The sequence below is a fragment of the Miscanthus floridulus genome, chromosome 16 (genome assembly GCF_019320115.1).
Source record: "Miscanthus floridulus cultivar M001 chromosome 16, ASM1932011v1, whole genome shotgun sequence".
NCBI lineage: Eukaryota > Viridiplantae > Streptophyta > Magnoliopsida > Poales > Poaceae > Miscanthus > Miscanthus floridulus.
Window position 1 is genome coordinate 82,448,197 of NC_089595.1, and position 23,548 is coordinate 82,471,744.

At 47.8% G+C, this 23,548-nt stretch overlaps 2 protein-coding genes and 1 pseudogene across 7 annotated transcripts; all 3 read left to right on the top strand.

Moving 5' to 3' along the window:
* Positions 1-9,136, top strand: part of LOC136513334 (nucleoside hydrolase 3-like) — a 32,551-nt pseudogene extending 23,415 nt beyond the window's left edge.
* A 1,073-nt stretch (positions 9,137-10,209) lies between these two features.
* LOC136511803 (pentatricopeptide repeat-containing protein At1g09410, mitochondrial-like) lies at positions 10,210-21,810 on the top strand. Of its 6 annotated transcripts, none has more exons than XM_066505827.1 (6): positions 10,210-13,337; positions 13,684-13,753; positions 13,854-14,405; positions 19,872-19,938; positions 20,786-21,002; positions 21,091-21,810. In XM_066505827.1, exon 1 carries the CDS (start codon positions 10,358-10,360, stop codon positions 13,283-13,285), a length of 2,928 nt encoding a protein of 975 aa, XP_066361924.1. In that variant the 5' UTR covers positions 10,210-10,357; the 3' UTR covers positions 13,286-13,337; positions 13,684-13,753; positions 13,854-14,405; positions 19,872-19,938; positions 20,786-21,002; positions 21,091-21,810. The 6 variants fall into 6 exon arrangements, with proteins under 6 accessions (XP_066361924.1, XP_066361925.1, XP_066361923.1 ...); XM_066505828.1 differs by lacking the exon at positions 19,872-19,938 and having other exon boundaries at positions 21,091-21,207; positions 21,471-21,810; XM_066505826.1 differs by lacking the exon at positions 19,872-19,938.
* On the top strand, positions 15,500-16,078 carry LOC136510929 (velvet complex subunit B-like). The gene has a single exon (XM_066505211.1). It carries the CDS (start codon positions 15,500-15,502, stop codon positions 16,076-16,078), a length of 579 nt encoding a protein of 192 aa, XP_066361308.1.
* Positions 21,811-23,548: the final 1,738 nt, after the last annotated feature.

Below are 23,548 nucleotides of genomic sequence, written 5' to 3' on the forward strand. Positions count from 1 at the left end.
TAAAAGTAAAACATAATTATATTATAATTCTTTGATTTGAATATACATAACTTTTATGAAGAATGCATTATGAGAATGGTACGAATGTTACTATTTTGTATTGGACAAGTTACTCTTCCATTTTGCAAGTAAATAAGATGTATGAATAAATCCTACTGTCTAAGGATACACTGATTAATTGTTTTTCTTAGGATGGATACACTAAGGAAGTTTCCAGCCCAGAAGCAGCCTGCATTCGTGTTGCTACAGAAGCTAAGCCAAACGTGGATAAGAATAGCCCTCTGGACAGGGAGTTTTTCGTGAGCTTCCTAGAGGTAAGCTATTCTGCCTGTTCGCTCATGTCACAAGATTCACAACTCATGTTTTTTGCATTATACCCGTTCTTTCTGATCAATTTCGTTTCTAGTATGTAAAGCTGAAATGATCTAATAAGCTCAATTGTTTATGTATCACAACATGCCACTTGCATCCCTTTATTATTTTTACATGTATATATCATTAGTTGTAATTTGTAAATCATTGACAGAGTTTTGATTTTTTTTTTTTTTCACTTTTCAGTCCAAAGGTACCTAAATCAGCACTTAGCACTTTAAGATAATAATTACCACTTTGCCAACAGATCAGGAATTACTTCCCTAACTACTTAACATCATCTTACCATTAGCAGAATTTACACCATCAGCTTGTATTTTTGCAACACAGTGCTGAACGTTTATTTTCATTGATTCATTCAATAATAGATACTAAACTTAAGTCTCGTGATCAGTAGTCTCCTAATAATGGAACATTATGTGAAACGTCAATTTGCGCTGCAATTCTGCATGCAAATTGGCCTTTGGTGATCAGCTGCTCTTTAGTAACTGATATTCTGTCACACAAAGTTTTATATGAAGGCCCTAATGCAAATGCAGTGTTATCTATGAAACCAAAAAAGTTGCTCCAAGCATTTGTCAGCAATCATTTTATGTGATGTCAGCCTACTCTTATAACTAGGCTATGACCTGCAGGCACTAAACCTTCAGGAAAACTCTGGCCGTTTCGACATTAAGGCACAATTTCCATTCTACAGAGAGGTTCTTAATAAGCCAGCATTGAAAAGCAAGAAAACGGGGAGACCTGTTATTATTGACATGGACATGAGTCCCGGCGATTTTGTCTCCCTTATATACCTCTTAAAGGCACCTACCGAAGTAATAGATTTGAAGGTACAATTATGGGGAATGGCACAATGTTATGCTTCAATGCAATTAAATATTTGGTTTTGTATTTATTTTGATGAATGCAATTAAACTATAATGGTTACAGGGGATTTTGGTCAGTGGCAATGGGTGGGCCAATGTTGCAAGCATTGATATCATTTATGACATTTTACATATGATGGGCCATGATGACATTCCTGTTGGACGTGGTAATACCACTGCAATAGGAACTCCAAGTCTTGGTTGCGAATATGTCAGTATTATTCCCCAAGGCAGTGGAGGACTTATTGACTCAGACACTCTCTATGGACTAGCTCGATCATTGCCAAGAAGCCCTAGAAGGTTATCTTTTTGTAGGCACCATATTAACCAGCATATAAGTTAGCGCCCATGGCCTAGATACTTACGATTTTCTGCTTTCCATTCTTAGGTATACTGCTGAAAATTCAGTAAAATATGGTGCTCCTAGAAACACTGACCATCCAGAACTTCGGCAGCCATTGGCTTTTGAAGTTTGGCAGTCCTATCAAAGAGCAGCTTGATCCAAGTGAGAAGATCACTATTCTTACCAATGGACCTCTTACAAATTTAGCCAATATCATGCTTTCTGACAGGAATTCTAGTTCTGTAATAGAGGTCAGCTGTTTGATACCTTTTGGTGCTAATTTCAATTTTTTTCACTCAAGTATTTAATGCAAATGTAAGGTATGCACTATGCAGAAGGTCTACGCTGTTGGAGGCCATATCAGAGATGAAAATGATTCGAAGGGAAATTTGTTTACTGTTCCATCAAATAGATATTCAGAGTTTAATATGTTTCTTGATCCACTAGCTGCGAAAACAGTCCTGGAGTCATCTCTGGATATCACACTTATTCCTCTTAGCTCTCAAAGAAAAGCAGCCTCCTTTGAATGTATCCTTCAAGCTCTAAAGCATACTGATCATACTCCAGAATCAAGTTTTGTGCACCGATTGCTGCTCTCACTACATGATCTTCAGCAGAAGCATGGGCTTTACCACCATATGGTAAATGTCTTTAATTCCTTATATTCCTCTGCTACAACTAATCTTGCCAAACAAGCGAATGCTGAGCATTTTTTTCACATCATAGTATATATATATATAACTCCATAATGGTTCACAAATCCATGTTGCATCATGTTTCAAACTGAACTTGCCTACTGGGAGTCCTAGAGAATCCGGATGACTGCCAATTATTCAAATGAAAGAAGGGGATACTCAGTCTCTGTCAAAAGACAAACCAAGCTTCTTTCCTTTTTTGTCTAGATTCATCCGAATCAACCTAATTTTTTTTTATTTTCCTCAGATTTTTCTTTCAAACATTCAACAGCTATTGACTTTGAACAAGGTTTAATAGCATCTAGGTTACAGTGAACAAAAAGCAGGCTCGAAATAACATAGTTCCACCTAGAACTAGAGTGTTCTGGGTGTTAGAACCAAAACACAGGTTTGGGGCTGAATTTCAGATTTCATTAACCATGCCACAACTATGGCAGGTTGGGGATACATATAGGATAGCTTGCTTGAGCCTTAAGAAAACTACAACATATTCTAGAGATGCTAAAGTAGATGCTAGGGATAAAGATAAGGGCTGACATAGCCACCAACTACTCTAGATAATTATCCTAATTAGATAAGGACAAGACTTATAGCTATCATTCTCCCCCTAAGTTTTGTGTGGCGCCTTCTGGGGAATTTGAACCATTCCAATCCTGGCGCGAAGCTCTTGGAACTTAACCCGCCCAAGGGACTTGGTGAGAAGGTCGGCGAGCTGATCCTGGGTGTTGATGTAGCCAGCCTTGATGCTCCCCTCATCCAAGCAGCTCCTAATGAAGTGGTACTTGATTCGGATATGCTTGCTGCGCTCATGGAAGACGGGGTTCTTCGCCAAGGCCAAGGCAGACTTGCTGTCCACCCTGAGCTCCACTACTTCTGTGTCTCTGCCCAGGAGATCGCCTAGCAGCCGAGCCAACCAGAGAGCTTGAGTCGAAGCGGTTGTGGCAGTGATGTACTCCGCCTCGCAACTGGACAAAGCCATCACTTGCTGCTTGACCGACTGCCAGCTGATTAGACACTTGCCGAGGAAGAATAGCGTCCCGTTGGTGCTCTTGCTTGTGTCGATGTCGCCGGCGAGGTCGCTGTCGCTGTACCCGATGAAGTGCTCCGCACTGGGACACCTCGGGTAGTGCAAGCCATAGTCGGAAGTGCCCGCGACGTAGCGGAGGATCCTCTTGACGGCCTGCTCGTGCTCCGTCGTCGGTCGCTGCATGAACCGACTGACGTAGCCAACGGCGAACGTCAGGTCCGGCCGTGTGTGGACGAGGTAGCGAAGGCTGCCCACAATGCGCCGATACCGCGTGGTGTCGACCTCCTTCGCCGTGCTGTCGCGGCTCAGCTTCAGCCTCTCCTCCATGGGAGTGTGCTGGGTTGCAGCCCATGAGCCCGCCCAACTCGACAATGCGCTTGGCGTAGACGGTCTGGCGAAGGGAGATGCCGGAGCTGTCCTGGTGGACCTCGATCCCCAGGTAGAAGGAGAGAAGGCCCAAGTCGCTTATCTGGAAGGTTGCCTTCATCTCCTCCTTGAATGACTCCACCTCGGCCTCCTTGGTGCCGGTGATCACCAAATCGTCGACGTAGACGCCTACCAACAGGGCATTGCCTCCCTTGCCCCGCCTGTAGACTGCAGCCTCGTGAGGACTTTGCTGGAACCCCATTTGCTTGAGAGTGGAGTCCAGCTTGGCGTTCCAAGCTCGGGGTACCTGCCGCAAGCCGTAGAGGGCCTTGCGTAGGCGAAGAACCTTGTCCTCCTTGCCAAGGATGACGAATCCCGGCGGCTGGTGGACGTAGACCTCCTTCAGGTCACCGTTGAGGAAGGCGGACTTGACGTCCATGTGGTGCACACGCCAACCCTCCTGGGCCGCTAGTGCGAGGTGACGGACGGACTCCATCCGCGCAACGGGCGCGAAGGCGTCGTCGAAGTCGACTCCCTCCTGCTGGACGAACCCGCGCGCCACCAGACGCGCCTTGTGCTTGATCACCGCCCCGACCTCATCCTTCTTGAGCTTGTAGACCCACTTAAGTTTGATGGCGCGGTGGCCGGCAGGAAGATCCGCCAGCTCCCACGTCCGGTTCCGCTCGACCGCGTCCATCTCCTGCTGCATCGCGGCGCGCCATGCCGCGTCTCCCTCCGCCTCAGCGAAGGAGCGGGGCTCGCCGTCCTCGTGCGCCAGGTGCAGCTCCGCCTCGAAGTCGTACACCGCCAGTCCAGGAACGGGCTGATCACCGAAGATGTTGTCCAAGGTGCGGTAGCGCAGAGGCTCGTCGTCGTGGTAGGCATCGACGCGATCCTCGTCGTCGGACAGCGGAGTGGTGAACTCCACCATGCGCTGCTCGTCACGGACCAAGGCTGTTGGTGCCGATCTCGGAGGTGTGGGCGCCGATGCAGGAGATTGGGGAGCCGGTGTAGGAGAGCGGGGCGTAGCCGGTGGTACAAGTGGTGGACTTGCTGGTGGTGTAGGCGGTGGAGTACTCGCCGGAGCTGATGGCGAGCCGGGTACTGAGGTAGACGAGCTCGGTGAAGATGAGCTGCTAGCTCCCCCGGCTCCCTCGAAGTGGACGTAGTCGACGACGATGTCTCTGAGAGTCGAAGTCGAGCCGTCGTCCACCGCCTTGTCCCAGGCCCAGCCTCGCCCTTCATCGAACACGACGTCCCGGGAGATGCGGACACGCTATGTTGTAGGGTCGAGGATGCGGTAGGCCTTGACGCCCCCCGCGTAGCCGATGAAGACCCTTGGCATGCTCCGGTCGTCGAGCTTGCCGACGTGGTTGAGCTCCTTGGCGAAGGCGAGATAGCCGAAGACGCGGAGGTGGCTCACCACCGGCTTACACCTGTGCCAGGCCTCGTATGACGTTTGCCGTCAAGGGCCTTGGTGGACGAGCGGTTGAGGAGATGGACAGCAGTCATCACTGCCTCCCCGCAGTAGATGGCCGGCATCCCTCTCTGCTTGAGGAGGGCGCGGGCGGTGGCCACCACCGTCTGGTTGCGGCGCTCAACGACGCCGTTCTGCTGCGGGGTGTACGACGCGGAGAAGTGGCGCTAGATCCCCTCATCGGCGCAGTACGCCGTGAACTCAGCCGCCGTGAACTCGCCGCCGTTGTCGGTGCATAGCACCCGAAGCTTGCGGACGCACTCCTTCTCTGCAGCAGCTTGATGGCGTTCGCAGCCGCCGCCTTGGTGTCGAGCAGGACCGCCCACATGTAGCGGGACACGTCGTTGACGAGGAGCAGGAAGAAGCGTCGGCCTCCAGGTGTGGTCGGTGTCACGGGGCCGTAGAGGTCACCGTGCACGAGCTCCAGCTTCTCCTTGGCGCGGAAGCTCGCCTGGCGGGGGAAGGGGAGCCGCCGCTGCTTGGTGAGGACGCAGGTGTCGCAAAACTGCTCCACATGCTCGACTCGCGGCATGCCCTGCACCATCTCCTTGTTGCCGAGCTGCTTTAGGGCCTTGAAGTTGAGGTGCCCAAAGTGTTCGTGCCACCGCCAGGAGTCGTCGTCGTGGCGGGCTGCAAGACACACGGGTTGCTCCACCTGCACGTGGAGGACGTAAAGGCGGTTGGGGCCTCTGTTCACCTTGACGAGAAGGCAACGATGGCGATCCTAGATACGCAAGACCCCGTGCTCGATCTCCACGCGCGAGCCGTTCTCATCCAGCTGTCCCAGGCTGATGATGGAGTTCCTCAGCGCGGGGATGTAGTAGACACCAGTGAGCAGTCGGTGCTCGCCGGTCTTGGCGGTGAAGATGACGGAGCCGACGCCCTTGATCTCCACGGCAGAGGCGTCCCCGAACTTGACGGAGCCTCGAACGCCGGAGTCGAGCTCGGAGAAGAACTCCCGCCGCCCGGTCATGTGGTGGGTGGCGCCGGTGTCGAGGTACCACCCGTTGATCTTGTCGACGCCGGACCCGTTGCCGAGGAAGACGTGAGCCCGCGGCTCGTCGAGGTGGAGGAGCGCAGCGGCGGCCGGTGCGGGAGAGGAGTGCGGCTCGATGCTCCCGTGTACGAAGAACAGAGCCGGCTCATCACCCTCCCGCGCTTACGTGACGTGTGGCTAACCGCAGCGCTTCGCCTGTCGGCAGTCCTTGGCCCAGTGGCCGGACCTCCCGTAGTTGTTGCAGGTGTCGTTGCGGGTAGCCTTGCGCTCGCTGTCGGCGCCGCCAGGAGCGCCACCACGCGCCTTATCCCGCTTGCGCGGCCGATGCTTGCGGCTGCTCAACGAACCCGAAGCTGAAGAACCCGAGGCCTCCCCCTTTTTCCGCTCCCGCTGGCGGGCGAGCCACTGCTCCTCGGTGAAGAGAAGCTTGCCACCGATGGTGACCAGCTCTGAGGGAGATAGCTGTTCGCGGTTGTCGATGGCCTTGAGGTGACCCATCACCTCCTCGATCGACAGCTCGGAGAAGTCCAGCAACATCTCGATCGCGATGGCGACCTGCGAGTACTTGGGGACGACGCGGAGGAACTTCTCGACAGCTCTCTCCTCGTCGATGTCGTTGTCGCCGTACCGCGCCAACTGCTGCATCAGGGTGTTGAGGCAGAGAGCGAAGTCATCGACGTCCTCACCTGGCTTGAAAGCCAGGTTCTCCCACTCCTGACGCAGCTTCTGAAGCGTGGACCTGCGGGCGCGGTCGCTGCCGATGCGTGCCGCGGCGATGGCATCCCAGGCGTCCTTGGCGGTCCGCTTGTTCGCGAGGGAGGAGTGCATCTCCGTCGGAACAGTAGCAAGAAGCGCCTCCAGTGCCCGCCGATCCTCGTCGAAGTCGGCGTCGCCGTACCGTACCGCATCCCACATGCGCCGCGCCTGCATCTTCACCTTCATCACCATGGACCACTCGGCGTAGTTGGTCTTGGTGAGTATGGGCCATCCGCCGTGACGACGATCTGCACGACGAGAGGGGAGCCGGGCCGGCCATGGCGACCACGGCGCCAGTCCGGGGAAGGGGAGGCGCGCTGCCTGTGAGGGCTCCGCGTGCCAGCGTCTCGTCCGCCCAGGTCCCGCGCCTCGCGCCGCTCCTCCCGCTCCAGCCAGGCGTTGGCGTCGCGTGCCGCCTGCTTGTCCCAGTCGAAGTCGCGGCGGCGTCCGTCGAAACGGCCCGCGTCGGTTGTCGAAGCCGTCGCGGTCGCCAGCCTCACGTCCACCGCGTCCGCCCAGGCCACCCGCGTCGGCCCAGGCCCGCTCGGCGTCCGCTCCGCGGCGCAGAGCCGCAGCAGCCGCCGCTCCTGCATCCAACGCGCCCGCCCGGGCGCCGTAGTCCTCCTACTCGCCCGCGTCCGCCTCTGCACGGAGCGCAGCCGCTGCTGCTGCAGCCTCCCGCGCCTCCGCTGCTGCCTGGTGGGCGGCTTCAGCCGCACGCGCCGCAGCAAGCTCCGCCTGGGCAATGCGAGCCGCCCGCTCCGCTGCTGCTGCACGCTCGGCCGCCGCCTCCTCGCGCCTAGCTGCTGCAGCTGCTGCAGCACGTATGTTGGAGGTGGTGGAACGGTTGGAGGAAGAGGATGAGTGGTGGAGAGACATGGCGACGGATTGGGATGGGGTAAGGGTAGAACCCAGATGAACTTAGGCTCTAGATACCATTTGTTAGAACCAAAACACAGGTTTGGGGCTGAATTTCATATTTCATTAGCCATGCCACAACTATGGCAGGTTAGGGATACATACATGATAGCTTGCTTGAGCCTTAAGAAAACTACAACATATTCTAGAGATGCTAAAGTAGATGCTAGGGATAAAGATAAGGGCTGACACAGCCACCAATTACTCTAGATAATTATCCTAAGTAGATAAGGACAAGACTTATAGTTGTCACCGGGTGCCCACAAGGGTTTCCTACAGTAAAAAGTAGGCAATAATAAGCTCTGCTGGGATTTTGGTCCCTTGCCCCAATAGTTATGTTGTGCTTGTGCCTTTTGGAACAGAGCCTAAAAGTATACTTAAGAAAAAAATATGTTCATGTTCTTGGTCGAGCACAGCTCTTTCCTTGATCAAGCACAGCTCTTGTTCGATTTCTCTTTCCTTGATCGAGCACAGCTCTTGTTCGATTTCTCTTTCTTTGATCGAGCACTGAGAAGCAAGTCTGGCGAACATCATCCACCTTACTTTGAGATAGAAGAGAAAGAACGCGTTCGGCTGGTCAGGTGGTGGCTTGTTTCAGCTTATTCTCTCTCACAGAACACTATTGAATCATCCAAAACCATCCGAAATTTACTGTGCAAAGCACCAGCCGAACATCATGAAATAAGTTCATTCAATACTGATTTTTTTGGGGATTTGTGTTATCATAATAACAGGATATATTTCTGGGAGAAATTCTTGGTGCTGTTTACCTGGTGGAAGGATTGAATATAAAACCATCTTTGCTGCTGAAGCCAATAAGTGTTGTTGCCAACAACACAACAGACATGGACGGTCAGATTGTTATTGACATGCAGAGTGCAAGTTCAGTGGAAGTATTAAGTGATTTTAGTACTGAAGATTATTACAGTCGAATTGTCAATTCTTTAGGCAACAAAGAGCAATCTGCAGTTATTGGTAGCTTTGAAGAACAGACCGCAGTCTGGAGCAGACCCCTTTGAAATTGGAGACATGAACATAAATGAACCGATTTTTTATGTAGTATCTAGTTGTTTTTTTTTGAGAAAAGTATCTAGTAATGTTGGTGAAGCACAACCATAATTGAGCTCCGTTACGGAGTTATGCCTCTAGCTTATAACAGTAGTTGCATACATCTTTTCAAGATTCATCCCATTTATTTTGGCATTTGGAAGCATAATGTTTTTTTTCCTAAATGTAACCACCACCACTTGTTCAACAGTGTACGTTAAGGTTGCATCCCTTGAAATTGATGCAAATAGCAAAGGGAATTACAATAATGATAACTTTGATGTACCATTTGCATTGTTTTTTAAGGAAGGTGGCCGCATCCTAAAGAAAGTAGCTATGAATATGCCTATGTGTATATTCAGAAAAAAAAGGAATTGTTGTTGTATAGTTCCGCACTTCCTCCGTCATAACTATCGTTTTTTTTCCGTGCTGTAAGTTTGATTAGATATATATAAAATGCATGCAACATTTGTATCTTCAAATAAATTTATTATGCAAATAGATTCAACGATCTATCTAATGATATTAATTATGTATCATAAATATTAATATTTTTTATATAAAATTAGTCAAAGTTTTTTCTCGGAAAGTGAGAACGACAGTTATTTGGATACGAAGGGAGTACGTGACAAGCTGTTTGTACAACTTATTGACAGTGAGAGATCAAAAGTTTGAAATTACGTTCACCAAAACATACTGTAGAACACAACGGACGTGCAGCCCAGCAGCGACAACTGCTAGCAAGCCAATGGGCGTGCTCGTCCTGACCCCACAACGGAAAATCATTTTTACCTCCTAAACTATAGTTGTGGTCTTATTTTTCTCTTTGAACTCAAAACCAGATATCTTACCTTCTCAACTTTCAAAACTGTTTAAATTACCACCTTATCGGGGTAGAAGTAATTTTTGAGGTAGTTTCATCACTTTTTTATAGTTAAACATCAAGTAAATTATTGATAAGGTTTTTAAACCACAAAAAATGTTTTTAAGGTTTTCAAAGTTTCGAGAAAAATCTGAGATATATTGAGACATGAAAAACATAAAAAAATATTTAGAGCTCATGAAAATATCTCTAAAAGCTTTCAAAATTAGGTTTCGCTCTAGGAAAATAAAAAATATCTAGAAAAATGAAAAACAAAATCCCAAAACATTACGGCCCCGTTCGTTTGGAGGAATTTTGGAGGAATCTGGAGGAATCTAGATAAATTTGGAGGAATTTGTAAGAGGAAAATACTGTTCCGGATAAAAAAAAAAGGACGGGCCCAACAATCAACGTCTAAACATTGTTTCGAGAACTTTCCACAACAAAACAAGATGCAGGGCAGCAAGAGCCTTGTAGTTGTAGGAGAATGCCCATGCATGCCGCAGGCTGGCTGATCGCGAGCTGCCACTGCACCAGCAACCCAGCATCAACACGAGCACCACCTTGCTCGAGTCGTGAGACACAGCCGGGATGAACTTGCTCAGCAAACACACCAGTCAAATCAAGTATGAAAAATCAATCATGGCGTGGCAGGGGACGGTTGAACTGGGCCTCACGAGTTCTGAGTGAGTTTTCAGTTGACCCTAGGCGGCGTATCCGCCGAGCCACTGCTCATCCCCCGAGACGCGCCACTCCTATGGTGTTTCTGATCAAATGGAGCAAGCCTCCAATGGAGCACTGCCGGCGCCTCCACCGTTTCCTCTCGTCTGCCGCCGCCAGAGCCACAGCCCCGATCCCTGCCCGGCACGTGCCCCGGTCGCCCGGCACGTCCGCGCAAAGCGCCCGCATTCTGGAGCTCGGCCGCCTCGGCCGCTTGCGCGAGTCCAGGGAGGTATTCGACGCGATGCCCTTCCGCGACATCATCGCCTGGAACTCCATGATCTTCGCCTACTGCAACAACCGGATGCCCGACGCCGCGAGGTCGCTCGCTGACGCGATCTCCGGCGGGAACCTGCGCACGGGCACCATCCTGCTATCGGGCTACGCGCGCGCCGGGCGCGTGCGTGACGCTCGGAGTGTGTTCGATGAAATGGGCGTGCGGAACACCGTGGCGTGGAATGCCATGGTTACCTGCTATGTCCAGAACGGGGACATCGCCCTGGCGCGCAAGATGTTCGATGCAATGCCGAGCAGGAATGTCTCGTCATGGAACACAATGCTTACTGGGTACTGCCATAGCCAACTCATGGTGGATGCAAGGAATCTGTTTGAACGAATGCCAGAACGAAACTTGGTTTCTTGGACAGTGATGATTTCTGGGTATGTTCTGATTGAGCAGCATGGCAAGGCCTGGGACATGTTCCGCACAATGTTATGTGAAGGAATGCCACCAGAGCAACCAAACCTCGTTTCTGTGCTTTCAGCTGTACGTCATCTTGGTAAACCTGGCATTCTACAGAGTATCCACGTTCTTGTGCATAAGACTGGTTTTGAGAGGGATGTTATCGTCAGCACTGCCTTACTTAATGTTTACACTAAGGATGTGAATATGCTTGACACTGCAGTAAAATTCTTTGAAGGTATGGCAGTTAGGAATGAGTACACATGGTCAAACATGATCGCTGCACTATCTCAGGCTGGACGAATAGATGATGCTTTTGCTGTTTACCAAAGAGATCCTCTACAGTCTGTTCCTAGTCGGACTGCAATGCTCACAGGCCTTGCTCGATATGGAAGGATTAATGATGCAAAGATTTTATTTGACGAGATTCCTGAGCCTAATGTTGTATCCTGGAATGCCATGATTACTGGGTACATGCAGAATGAAATGATTGATGAAGCAGAAGAGCTTTTTAACAGGATGCCTTTTAGAAACACAATATCTTGGGCTGGGATGATTGCAGGGTATGCACATAATGGGAGGAGTGAACAAGCTTTGGTTTTGCTCCAAGCTCTCCATAGGAAGGGAATGTTACCTAGCCTGTCTAGCTTGACTAGTAGTTTCTTTGCTTGTTCAAACATCGAAGCTCTTGAGACAGGAAAACAAGTTCATTCACTTGCAGTAAAGGCCGGCTGTCAGTTTAATAGCTATGTATGTAATGCACTGATTACTCTGTACGCTAAGTGCAGAAACATAGGTTTTGTGAGACAAATCTTTGATCGGATGACAGTTAAAGATACAGTGTCTTATAACTCTTTTATGACTGCACTTGTACAAAATAATCTGCTTGATGAAGCAAGAGATATATTTGACAATATGCCGAGTCGAGATGTTGTCTCTTGGACTACGATAATATCTGCATATGCACAAGCTGATCAGGGGAATGAGGCTGTAGAGATTTTCAGAAGTATGCTGCATGAGCGTGAGTTACCCAATCCACCTATATTAACTATAGTTCTTGGCCTCGGTGGAAGTCTTGGTGCTCCCAAACTTGGACAGCAAATTCACACAGTCGCTATTAAACTTGGAATGGATTCAGGACTTGTAGTGGCTAATGCTCTTGTCTCGATGTATTTCAAGTGCGGTTCTGCAGATTCCCGTAAGGTTTTTGATTCAATGGAGGAGCGGGACATTTTTACATGGAATACCGTCATTACAGGCTATGCTCAACATGGTCTTGGAAGAGAAGCCATCAGGATGTATCAACTAATGGTATCTGCTGGAGTGTTGCCTAACGAGGTCACTTTTGTGGGGCTTTTACATGCATGTAGTCATTCTGGTTTGGTTAAGGAAGGGCGCCAGTTTTTCAAGTCTATGAGCATTGATTATGGACTAACTCCTCTGCTGGAGCACTATGCTTGCATGGTCGACCTACTTGGGCGAGCTGGTGATGTGCAAGGAGCTGAACAGTTTATTTATGATATGCCTATTGAGCCAGATTCAGTGATCTGGAGTGCGCTTCTTGGGGCATGCAAGATTCACAAGAATGTAGAAATTGGTACCAGAGCAGCTGAGAAACTTTTCTCTATCGATCCATCAAATGCTGGGAATTATGTCATGTTGTCAAATATATACTCCTCTCAAGGGATGTGGGATAAAGTTGCGAAGGTACGAAAACTTATGAAAGAACAAGGTGTGAACAAGGATCCTGGTTGTAGCTGGATGCAGATAAAGAACAAAATGCACTCATTTGTCACTGGAGATGAGGAACATGAGCAAATTCAAGATATATATGCTACCCTTCGGGAGTTATACACTTTTCTAAAGGCCACAGGTTATGTACCTGACACGGACTTTGTTCTCCATGACATAGATGAAGAGCAGAAGGAAAGCTCGCTTCTGTACCACAGTGAGAAGCTTGCTGTCGCTTATGGGCTTCTTGCTACACCCAAGGGCATGCCCATACAGATAATGAAGAACCTTAGAATATGTGGTGACTGTCACACTTTCATCAAATTTGTATCCTATGTCACCAAGAGAGAAATTGACGTTAGGGATGGGAATCGATTCCATCATTTCAGGAATGGAAGCTGTGCATGTGGTGATTTTTGGTGATAAATTATCCGAGCACCAGCAGGTCTTCTTCACACTATCCCCTCAAACACAGGTTGCCTAATTTCTTCACCCATGTTTTAGTTTCCCTTTAGTTTCTATGTGTATCTAAATCCTTTTTCATGTTATCCCAATTGATCAAAGAGGATTTTACTATGTGGTATTCTCGATGGGTATACACAAAATTAGGCATAAAGATGGGTTTGTACACTAGAAAATTAACGCCTGTCCACATAAAGTTTGAATTGAATGCAGAGCAAAGCAAGATTCCTTATATGATGTGTTTCTTATCATTGTTGATGTTTTTGCCTGGATTGCATTTTGATAGTCTGATAGTGTAGTTAATCCTGTAATTCCTGTTATCATATGACTGACTGGTGTTTTGTACATTTCATATCAAGGCTGAGTGCAGGAAGAGGCAATACCTTACCTCTTGAATGTTCATCTCTATATTAAGGAGGTCATCCTTAGGTTAGTCATTTCGTCATCACCAAACCATTATAAAAAAATAATTGATTGATTATGATATCGTTGTGTTCTCTCTACTGAATGTTTATGCTTTGGTGTTCAGTTCTGCTGTAATATGCACAGATACGCAGGTCTAGACCATTGATGTTAAGTCTTGCCTCACCAGTCACCAGTGTCTGCTTCTGATGGTGTGGCTACCTGAGCAGCTTCTACCGATTCTGCCTTAGCTTGCCAATTAACGCGTTCACCAGGACAGAGCTGAAAATTTGAAATGGCAAGACCACAAACCTGAAGTTGAAGTGTTGGTAAGAAACTCAGATAGGTGGATAAATGTTGAGCCACATAGCTAAGAGTTTAAAGACAGATGGTAGGTGTTGGAACTTGGAAGGCCATGCGACTCCCTTGAACCACATCAGGAATTGTGGAAAGCTCAAGAACCACACTTTCCTAAATGGAAGAAAGACAGCAAAATCTCAGTTGAAGGAGATAAGGTAAACCCTTACAAGGTTAGCAATCGTGATGAGAAATTCCAGAAAAGAGGAAGAAGATTGTGGAGGAAAAAGTGCTCAAAGTAGATGTGCAAGATGAGCTGTGAGCTTTCCCCTACATTCTTCTGATGTCGCATCAAGGATAAAGACCAAGAATGACCAGGCAGGTAAGGAGAAATCCTCCTGGTAGGTCTCTCTACCATAAAACTTGATCGTCAATGACAGCGCTGTTATTCTTCAGCTTATAACCTATTATATCTCTCGTATTTTTTTTTAAAAGTGCTTCCGAAGCCTTGTAGGGTACATCTGTCCTACTCATCTTTGTCAGGTTGCAGTACAGGATTAATTCTGATCGCAACTTTTTTTTCTTCTCGATTCTGTCTGGCCTGCAGTTGGAATGATAGTAGATGTAGTGTAGTCACTGCAATGAATTGATAGCGTTGGACAGTATGAGAACCCAAGATTTATAAAAAGCTTAATCCAGCTGGCCTCGTATTTTCTAGCTGAGCCATATTGAATTCTTTTAAAGGTTTATTACTTATAAAAATGGTGAATGCAGGAATAGAACAGTTAGTGATGTGGTCTGTAAATGGCAAATTTGATCTGCACAATCAATATACCAAGTTGGGAATATTAATTTTTGGCCATGCACAAATCTTAGAATAGAATTATGTTTTTTTTTAAACAAAGACAGGAGCTCTGCCTCTCAATTAAGACGAATGAATTTATGTACAAGAATGTTAGTCAAACGAGATGCCCACAGAGCACCTAATTGGCTAACCAACCCACGCGACGCGGTTGAGCACTAACACGACACACTGTCATAGGTCATCGTTGCCGAGCATAGAAGCGAAGCTACCAGCAGCTCCGACTCCCGATAGCAGGCCACCCACAAGCCACCTACCGACGGGTCCAAAGCACCAGACCGCAACCGGTCGTTGCCAAGCTCAAACAAGAGCAGCTCCGACTTTCGGTCACGAACCCACACCTCGCCCCCAGCGGATGCAAACCCTCCGCAGAGCCCCAGATCCACCAGGCACCGAGAAGCGCAAACGCCGAAGGAGACATCAAAGCAACATCGACAATCCAAATGCAACGCCTTCAAGAAGAGAGCGACGTCAATCGCGCCACCATCGCACGTCCACGACGGACCGGGTTTTCACCCTTGGATGACAATGCGAAGACACGACGCCACCAACAGCGAAAGCAGCGCCCACCGAAATCGCCGTCGTCAAGGCTTTCGCCCGAGGAACCCTCTGGCATGAACGTCGGGCCAAGAAGCCGGACCCCATACCCGCTAGCACCTCCCTCGCCGTTGTCCCGCCGCCCCCACAGAAGCCCCTACAGAGGGGTATCGACGCGTCGGCTGCTCGCAGCAGCCGCACAGCTGCGTCAACCGCCACCTCCTCTGTCCGGGCAACCCGTAGAGCCGGACCTGACTCCACCGCCCGCGAACACCGCTGCACGTCGAGGCTGTCGCCGGCACCAGCACCCGCCGTCGTCGCTGCCGACCTTCGCCGCCAGCAGCCACGAGGTGCATGCCCCGCCATTTCGGGCGCCGCCCCTAGCCCCGGGGCGCCAGATCCAGCCACGAACCCGGCGCCCCATGCTGACGCACCGCCTCCGTCCTCAGCTGCCCGGGCCGTCAGGCCGGCCGCAGCAGCCCCGGCCGGCCGTGCGCAGCAGTCTTTGTCGTGAGGGAGGAGGGCACGCGGAGGAGAAGGAGAGAGCCCTGCCGCCACCCTCCGCGCCTGCACAAGCTCCAGCCGCCACGCCTCCCGGCCAGGGCGAGTTGGATCCAGCCACCGGGGCTTCGGATCCGGCCGCCCGGGCAGCCTAGGCCGGCACAACGCCACCGGTGAGGAAGGAGGTGAGGGAGAAGAGCTCCGCCACCTCAAACGCCCGCTCGGGCCCTGGCTGGCGCCACCACAGCCGCAGGGGGCGGCCCAGCTGAAAGGTCCTAGTATGGCTAGAGGGGGGAGGGTGAATAGCCTATTTAAAAATCTACAAATCAACTAGAGCAATTTGATTAGTATGACAAATAGCGTAATGCAAACTTACTCTAGCTCTATAAGGGTTGCAAGCCACCTATCCAACAATTCTAGTTGCGATGATTACTTAGGCACACAAACTTGCTACTCTCAAGAGCTCAACTAGATGAATGTAAACAATAAAGCAAGCTCTCAATTCTAATTACTCTAAAGAGCTTGTATCAACTAGTTTGCAAGAATGTAATCAAGTAAGTAGGGTGATTATACCGCCGTGTAGGGGATGAACCAATCACAAGATGAAGATCAAGCCAATCACCGGGAGAATGCAAATGACAAGAGACAATCGATTTTCTCCCGAGGTTCACGTGCTTGCCAACACGCTACGTCCCCGTTGTGTCGACCAACACTTGGTGGTTCGGCGGCTAAGAGGTGTTTCACAAACCTCGTCCACACGTTAGGACACCGCAAGAACCGACCCACAAGTGAGGTAACTCAATGACACGAGCAATTTACTAGAGTTACCTTTCGGCACTCCGCCGGGGAAGGTACAACTCCCCTCACAATCACCGAAGGCGGCCACGAACAATCACCAACTCGTGCCGATCCTTCACCGCTGCTCCAACCGTCTAGGTGGTGGCAACCACCAAGAGTAACAAGCGAAATCCGCAGCGTAACACGAATTCCAAGTGCCTCTAGATACAATCACTCAAGCAATGCACTTGGATTCTCTCCCAATCTCACAATGATGATGGATCAATGATGGAGATGAGTGGGAGGGCTTTGGCTAAGCTCACAAGGTTGCTATGTCAATGAAAATGTGCAAGAGTGGTGAGCCATAGCCGGCCATGGGGCTTAAATAGAAGCCCCCACGGAATAGAGCCGTTATGCCCTTCACTGGGCATAACACGGGCCGACCGGACGCACCGGTCCAACTGACCGGACGCAGCTCCTCAGCGTCCGGTCGCCCGATGGACGCCACGCGTCACCAGCTTCAAACGCTGTTCGTCAGATGTCAACGGCTACGAAGCTGACCGGACGCACCAGCAAAACTGACCGGACGCTGAAGCCCCAGCGTCCGGTCGTTTCCAGTAAGCTCCCCGAGGCGTATTTCTTTGACCGGACGCGTCCGGTCCACCTTGACCGGACCCAGACCAGCGTCCGGTGCAATACCCTAGTACTGTGCCGACCGACCAGTTCGACCGGACGCACGCTGCCAGCGTCCGGTGCTTTCAGACCCAGCGTCCGGTCAGTTGACCGACGCCAGCGTCTTCGCGACCAACTCGTTTTCACTTCTAACTTCTTTACCCTTGCTCCAATGTGCCAACCACCAAGTGTATCACCTTGTGCACATGTGTTAGCATATTTTTACAAACATTTTTAAGGGTGTTAGCACTCCACTAGATCTTAAATGCATATGCAATGAGTTAGAGCATCTAGTGACACTTTGATAAGCGCATTTTGATACGAGTTTCACTCCTCTTAATAGTACGGCTATCTATCCAAAATTTGATCATACTCACTAAGTGTCTTGATCACTAAAACAAAAATGACTCCTACATTTTATACCTTTGCCTTGAGCCTTTTGTTTTTCTCTTTCTTCTTTTTCAAGTTTAAGCATTTGACGATCACCATGCCATCACCATTGTCATGATCTTTGCCATTGCTTCATCACTTGGAGTAGTGCTACCTATCTCATAATCATCTTGATAAACTAGGTTAGCACTTAGGGTTTCATCAATTATCCAAAACCAAACTAGAGCTTTCACCAGCCGAGCCCCACGCTGCCCTAGCTCGGCCGCACCTCGCCGAACCGCGGCCACCCACGCCACTACGCCGCCGTCGCGCGAGAAGATGGCCCCACCTCCGCCATCCCGGCGAGCCGCGTTGGCCTTGCCGGCGGCCTGCTCCAATGGCGGCATGGCGGGAGAAGGGAAGGAGCGTGGGGGGCGACGTGGGGGCAGAGGCCGGAGGGGTAAGCTGAGAGTTGAACTTGTTACATAGTGAATTATGTTTTTTTCAAAGCAAAGAATAGAATTATGTTCATTGTGGTTCATATCCTATTGTTCTATGTTCATCCTTTTATATCCTACTCTTCTCTATTTTCTTTGTTATAGCCTTCTAAGTTCAGATTGATTTTCCTCGAACTATGTATGAGAACTGCGTGTCATTTCATCATTAAGAAGAAGAGAGAAATCCTCTCTCTCAAAAAAGAAGAAGGGAGAAGTGCAAAGGAAAGAGGGGAATTGCCTTTTCCAGATCTTGATTCTGGACAAGGTTAGTACAATGTGTCCTACATATGCATCTAGGATGTTACTTTGATAATGACAAGCACCTTAATTGTGGCTTTCAAACTGCATTGCTTTTTGACACTACTTGTGAATAAAGTTATATAGAGAAAAATCAAGAATTGATGTTACTTTGAGAAATTAAATAAAACAAACAAGACAGAGAAAAACTATAATAATAAGCAAATCTAACAAACGCATTAAAAATCATAACTAATGTCACATGGTATGTTTTATGTTTGGTTAATGTGTCATCCAGGGCTATACCTTGTATTCTTGTCATGATTCAATATCGTATTAGATGAACCGGAAGTTGAAAGAATTAAAAAATTCCTGTGACATGGTAGATTTGATAAACTTAGCTATTATTCAAGTATATTTGATGCAGTTTCACTTCTATGTTGCAGGCACTCTTTGCATCTTTATTGGTGAATCTGTGGGTTATTTCCCTTATAACTGCATTTTAAAACATTTATGTTCAAACTGAAAGGGAAGGAAACTTTTAGCCTTGGTAGGAGGTGAAGGACATAGCTAAACCTCAGAAAATGCGACTTTCACGCAATGTTTTCTGATCGGCTTATCGTTCCTAATCGGTCTGGTACCGATTAGGACGATCAGGACGATTAATCGACGATCAGGACGATTAATCGACCTCTGATCGGTCTAATCGTCCAGCATATAGCATGACTATATAAGTATATATCATATATGTATGGTATATATATAATATACCATATACTATATATTTATATAGTAGACATCGAGCATATTTCTAGTTAGTTGGTTACTTACCTATGAGATCTAACTCCATATTCTTGTCCTAGCCTCCATATGTTTGCTGATTTACAAACTAAATAATTAAACACTGCAAACAACATTCAGAGTTTTTAAGATAACACTAGCTGCCATTCAATCAGCATTCAGCAGCCATCTAAATCTAAATAAGCAAATCATCATCCAAATTGAAGCCGCCTCGTCCATCTCCACCCGCGTCTCCATCCACCTCCATTCCTACTTCAGCATTAGATGCATCTGGCTGAACTTGTGATTCATGGTCATCATCTTCATCATCAGTGCTGATCGGCAAAGAGACCTAATCGGACGATTAATCGCGAGTAATCGACGATTAATCGGACGATCAGGTTTCTGATCGCTCTGATCGAATCGGAGGGCCTAATCGAGTGCTAAGTACCGATAAGGACGATTAATGTGATTAATCACGATTAATCGGACGATCAGAAAACATTGCTTTCACGTCCTACCTGATTATGTTGACTGCTGAATTGTCAATGCAAACGTTTTTAGAAAATTATACATTCCCTTGGATTTTTTTCTAACATGCTAGTTGTAACGACAGGCTATGGGTCCATTGCATTGCACTGTACGTCATCTCTGCTGTGGCTCGCATTCCTCTATAGTACTTGGTAAGATCGAGTAGTATAGCCATTAAAATTTATTAAGTAGTGTTATGTTACCTTATGATAAGGAACTTATATTATTAGATGATGTTTCTTTAGGAGTACAAGCACATTGCCAGGCTGAGGTTTTATATCACATTTCTCGAGTAACAAGCAATCCTAGCCTTTACTGTGCTTGTCCGAGGAATACCAAAAGCAAGCACTGAATCATTCAGTTTTTTTTTTTTTTTTTTTTTTTTTTTTTTTTTTTTTTGTAACTGGAAAACTTTATTAACAGCAAGAAGAGAAAAATGTTTATGTTGACCAAGTGATCTCTGATGAAATCCAAATCACCTTTGCTTGATGGTTAGTTGATGACCTGAAATCAGATTGGGAAAAAATTGTTCATGATTCCCTTTCTTTCCCTCTGAGTCATGGTCAAGATAAAGTGGGTTGGCGATTGGGTAACAACGGCAAATTCTTGGTTAAATCTACTTATAATGCTCTTACCAGTAATGAGCGTGGGCCTGCCTTTAAATACATTTGGAAAAGTAAAGTTCCAGCCAAGCTTAAATTCTTTCCGTGGTTAGTGGAAAACAATGCTATCCTTACAAAAGAAAACCATTTACTGTTTCCCTGCTGCATTGCCAAGATTGTTTGGGCAACTATTGCATCTTGCTTGGGTGCCAGTGATATACCTTCTAATACCCAGCTAAGTTGGAAATGGTGTGAAAAATGGATTCCTCATGGTAGAAACTTTTATGCCGTGGGCATTGCTGCCATTTACTGGTTTATTTGGAAAACTCATAACAAAGTGTGCTTTGATGGGAAACTTCTTGGTAATCCCCATTGAGATCATTTGTCACATATGTAGGGCTGGACAAAATACTCACGGCTCGCCAACTCGCTCGACTCGTGGTCGGCTTGACTCGGCTCGTTTTAACTTTTTCACGAGTTGAGCTGGAAGTCTAGCTCGCTATTTTAACGAGCCAGCTCGCGAGCTGCTCACGACCTGAGGCCTATCAGCCCACGACCATGAATCCAGAAGACGATGATGCTGACCTAGAAGTGTACACCTATTCTATTGTTATGTAATCCTTATTTTCAGCTATTTTATATGAATTTTAATTTTATAATTGTTGTGGTACTAAAATGTTGATTTTATGGATTATTTTCCAGGGAGAAGATGATGATATTGACATTGAATTTGTGTGGACTTTCTTAAGTTTGTGGTGGCAAGCAACTAGTTAGTATGCTGGAACTACATGATCATAGATGGACCAGCTATATTGCATGGTTGATACTTTTGATGAACCTGATATGTATTAATCACGTATGGTTGTATAATGGTGGACGTCACTTTCTGGAATTAATGTAGCATAAACATTATAAACATGTGTGTCATATTTTTTTTAGTAGCTCGCGAGCTAAACGAGCCAGCACGAGCTTGGTAACGAGCCGAGCCGAGCTGCCTCTCTAGCTCATAATATTAACGAGCCGAGCCGAGCTGGCTCGATATCCAGCCCTACACATATGTGCTCTTATGAAATTCTGGGCAGGCCTTCAAGCTGATGGAGACAAGGAGATATCAATGGGGTCAATACCATGCTAAAGATAGCTGTTCAACTGCTGGCCAAGCCTTCTGGTGATGCAACCAAACCAATGCTGCTCCAGGACGTTGAGGATGATGAAGATGAGGCGCAAGACCTGGCAATCTGATGTTCAGCTGTGTTCTGGCTTATATCTGGCGCTTATCTGTTGTTCTAGCTTCTGTCTGGTTGTTTATGGTACTGTTATGTGGCTGAAACTCTAGCTGCTCTATCTCAAGGTCTCCTGCGTGGGATCACTCATCTAGTTATTCTTTACTCTGTCTGATACCTTCTAAAAACTCTCAATGTATTTCCGCTCATCGGTAATGGAAATGGGGTATGGCCTCGTTTGGAAAAAAGAAAAAAAAAACAGCAAGAAGCTGCTGTGAGGGAAAGATACTCTGAAGATACAGATGTCAGAGCTTCCCTTAAGGGGCATCTAATAAATACATGAGCCTGGTTTGAGCAGGTAATGGACATAGCATGAGGATACAGAGACGTAGAACGAGTAGCTAGTAGGTGCGCCGTGGAGTTGAGATTTCTTGCTATTTTGAAGACCTTTAGTTGTTTGCTGCATTGAAGTTGATGAACTTCTGAGTATAATGTTTGATGTCTCAGAATGGAGGCGATGAGTGATTGGAGCCATTGAAGAAGGTCACCAATTGTTGGCTGTCTGTTAGGAAGATTGGACTTGGAATGTCCATTGCAAAGACCACCGAAGCTGCTAAGCCATTAGCACTGAAGAGGTGCTGTGCATGATTGCTTTGTTGTAGATGGAAGAAGTGGGCTGCTGCTGAGTGTTGACCAGCAACTCTGGAGACCTGATCTGCTGAGGAAGGTCTGTACCATCTGGAGTCGTCGAGGCGTCAGTGTAGCATCTTGTGCCGGTCAAAAGCGCCGGTAGTAGTACCCTGTACTGTACAATGGTGGGGATGCCAAACTCGTTGTTGGCGGTGGTTGTCGCCGCAGGCCATAGGGGTTAAGGTCGTCGACAGGTGCACCTGCAATCTGGAAATTCATACCTTGATTTGGTTGTTACCAAGTACCGTGCATCAAGTTTGTATCCACCGATTCATTTTAAATATAAAAAATGATGAAACCGCATTGAAAACAAATTCTAACCAAGCAGGAAGCTAAATCTAAACGATTTTGAGAGGTGAGAGAGTACAAAAGGTCTTGTTTAGAGAATGATTCTATTCTAACACAATGACCCTGTTCGTTTCGCTGACATTTGGTTTATGTTGAAATATTGTGAGAGAAAAAAATACTTTTAAAGTAGTGCAGATATAAATGATTAATTAATCTGGGCCCATTTTGGTACACAGCGCTCGCTCGCTCCAGCAGCCCGGCGGCCCGGCCCGGCCTCGCCAACGCGGGGCCCCTCCCCGGCTCTCCCCGCCCCCGTCGCTGGCGCGATCGCGTAGAGCGCACGCAGAACTGCAGCAGGAAAGCCAGAAACGGCTGGTCGGTGCTCCAAATTATTATTTTTTTCCCCCGCGCAGAAGGTTCCGGAAGCAAGAGACGCTTCCGGATACAAGGCGTTCCGTTCTCTCCAGCTGCGTATAAATTCCGTCCCCCCGTGGCCTCTCCCGCACCGTCTATTCTTGGGCTGTCGGCCTCACGTTTTCCCCTGCTCCCGTCTCTTTCCCTTCCTCCCAAGGTGGACATTTATATATTTACCATTATTATGGATGACATCATATACTGTATCACTGATATAGTACTTTTCATACCACTCACATCATAATAATAGTAAATATATAAATAATCCTCCTCCCAACACAGTTGAGAAGTCAGCACAATGACTCATATCCTTGGCCACACATGATTTTCTTCTTCCCCTCTGTTTTTTTTGCTCCTGTTGCTCTGTCGATTATTGCAGGGGCTTTTCTTTTCGTCTCTCTTTAGGTCCTGCCAGATTTTTTTTTTCCTTTTTGATGTTTTCTGTTGTAGCACCGGTGTGTTTCGGATGATGTTGCTGTTTTGTCCTTGACCTGAGCTGTGGGCTGCACGCGGCGACCAGAGGGAGCGCGACCGGCAGAGGGCGC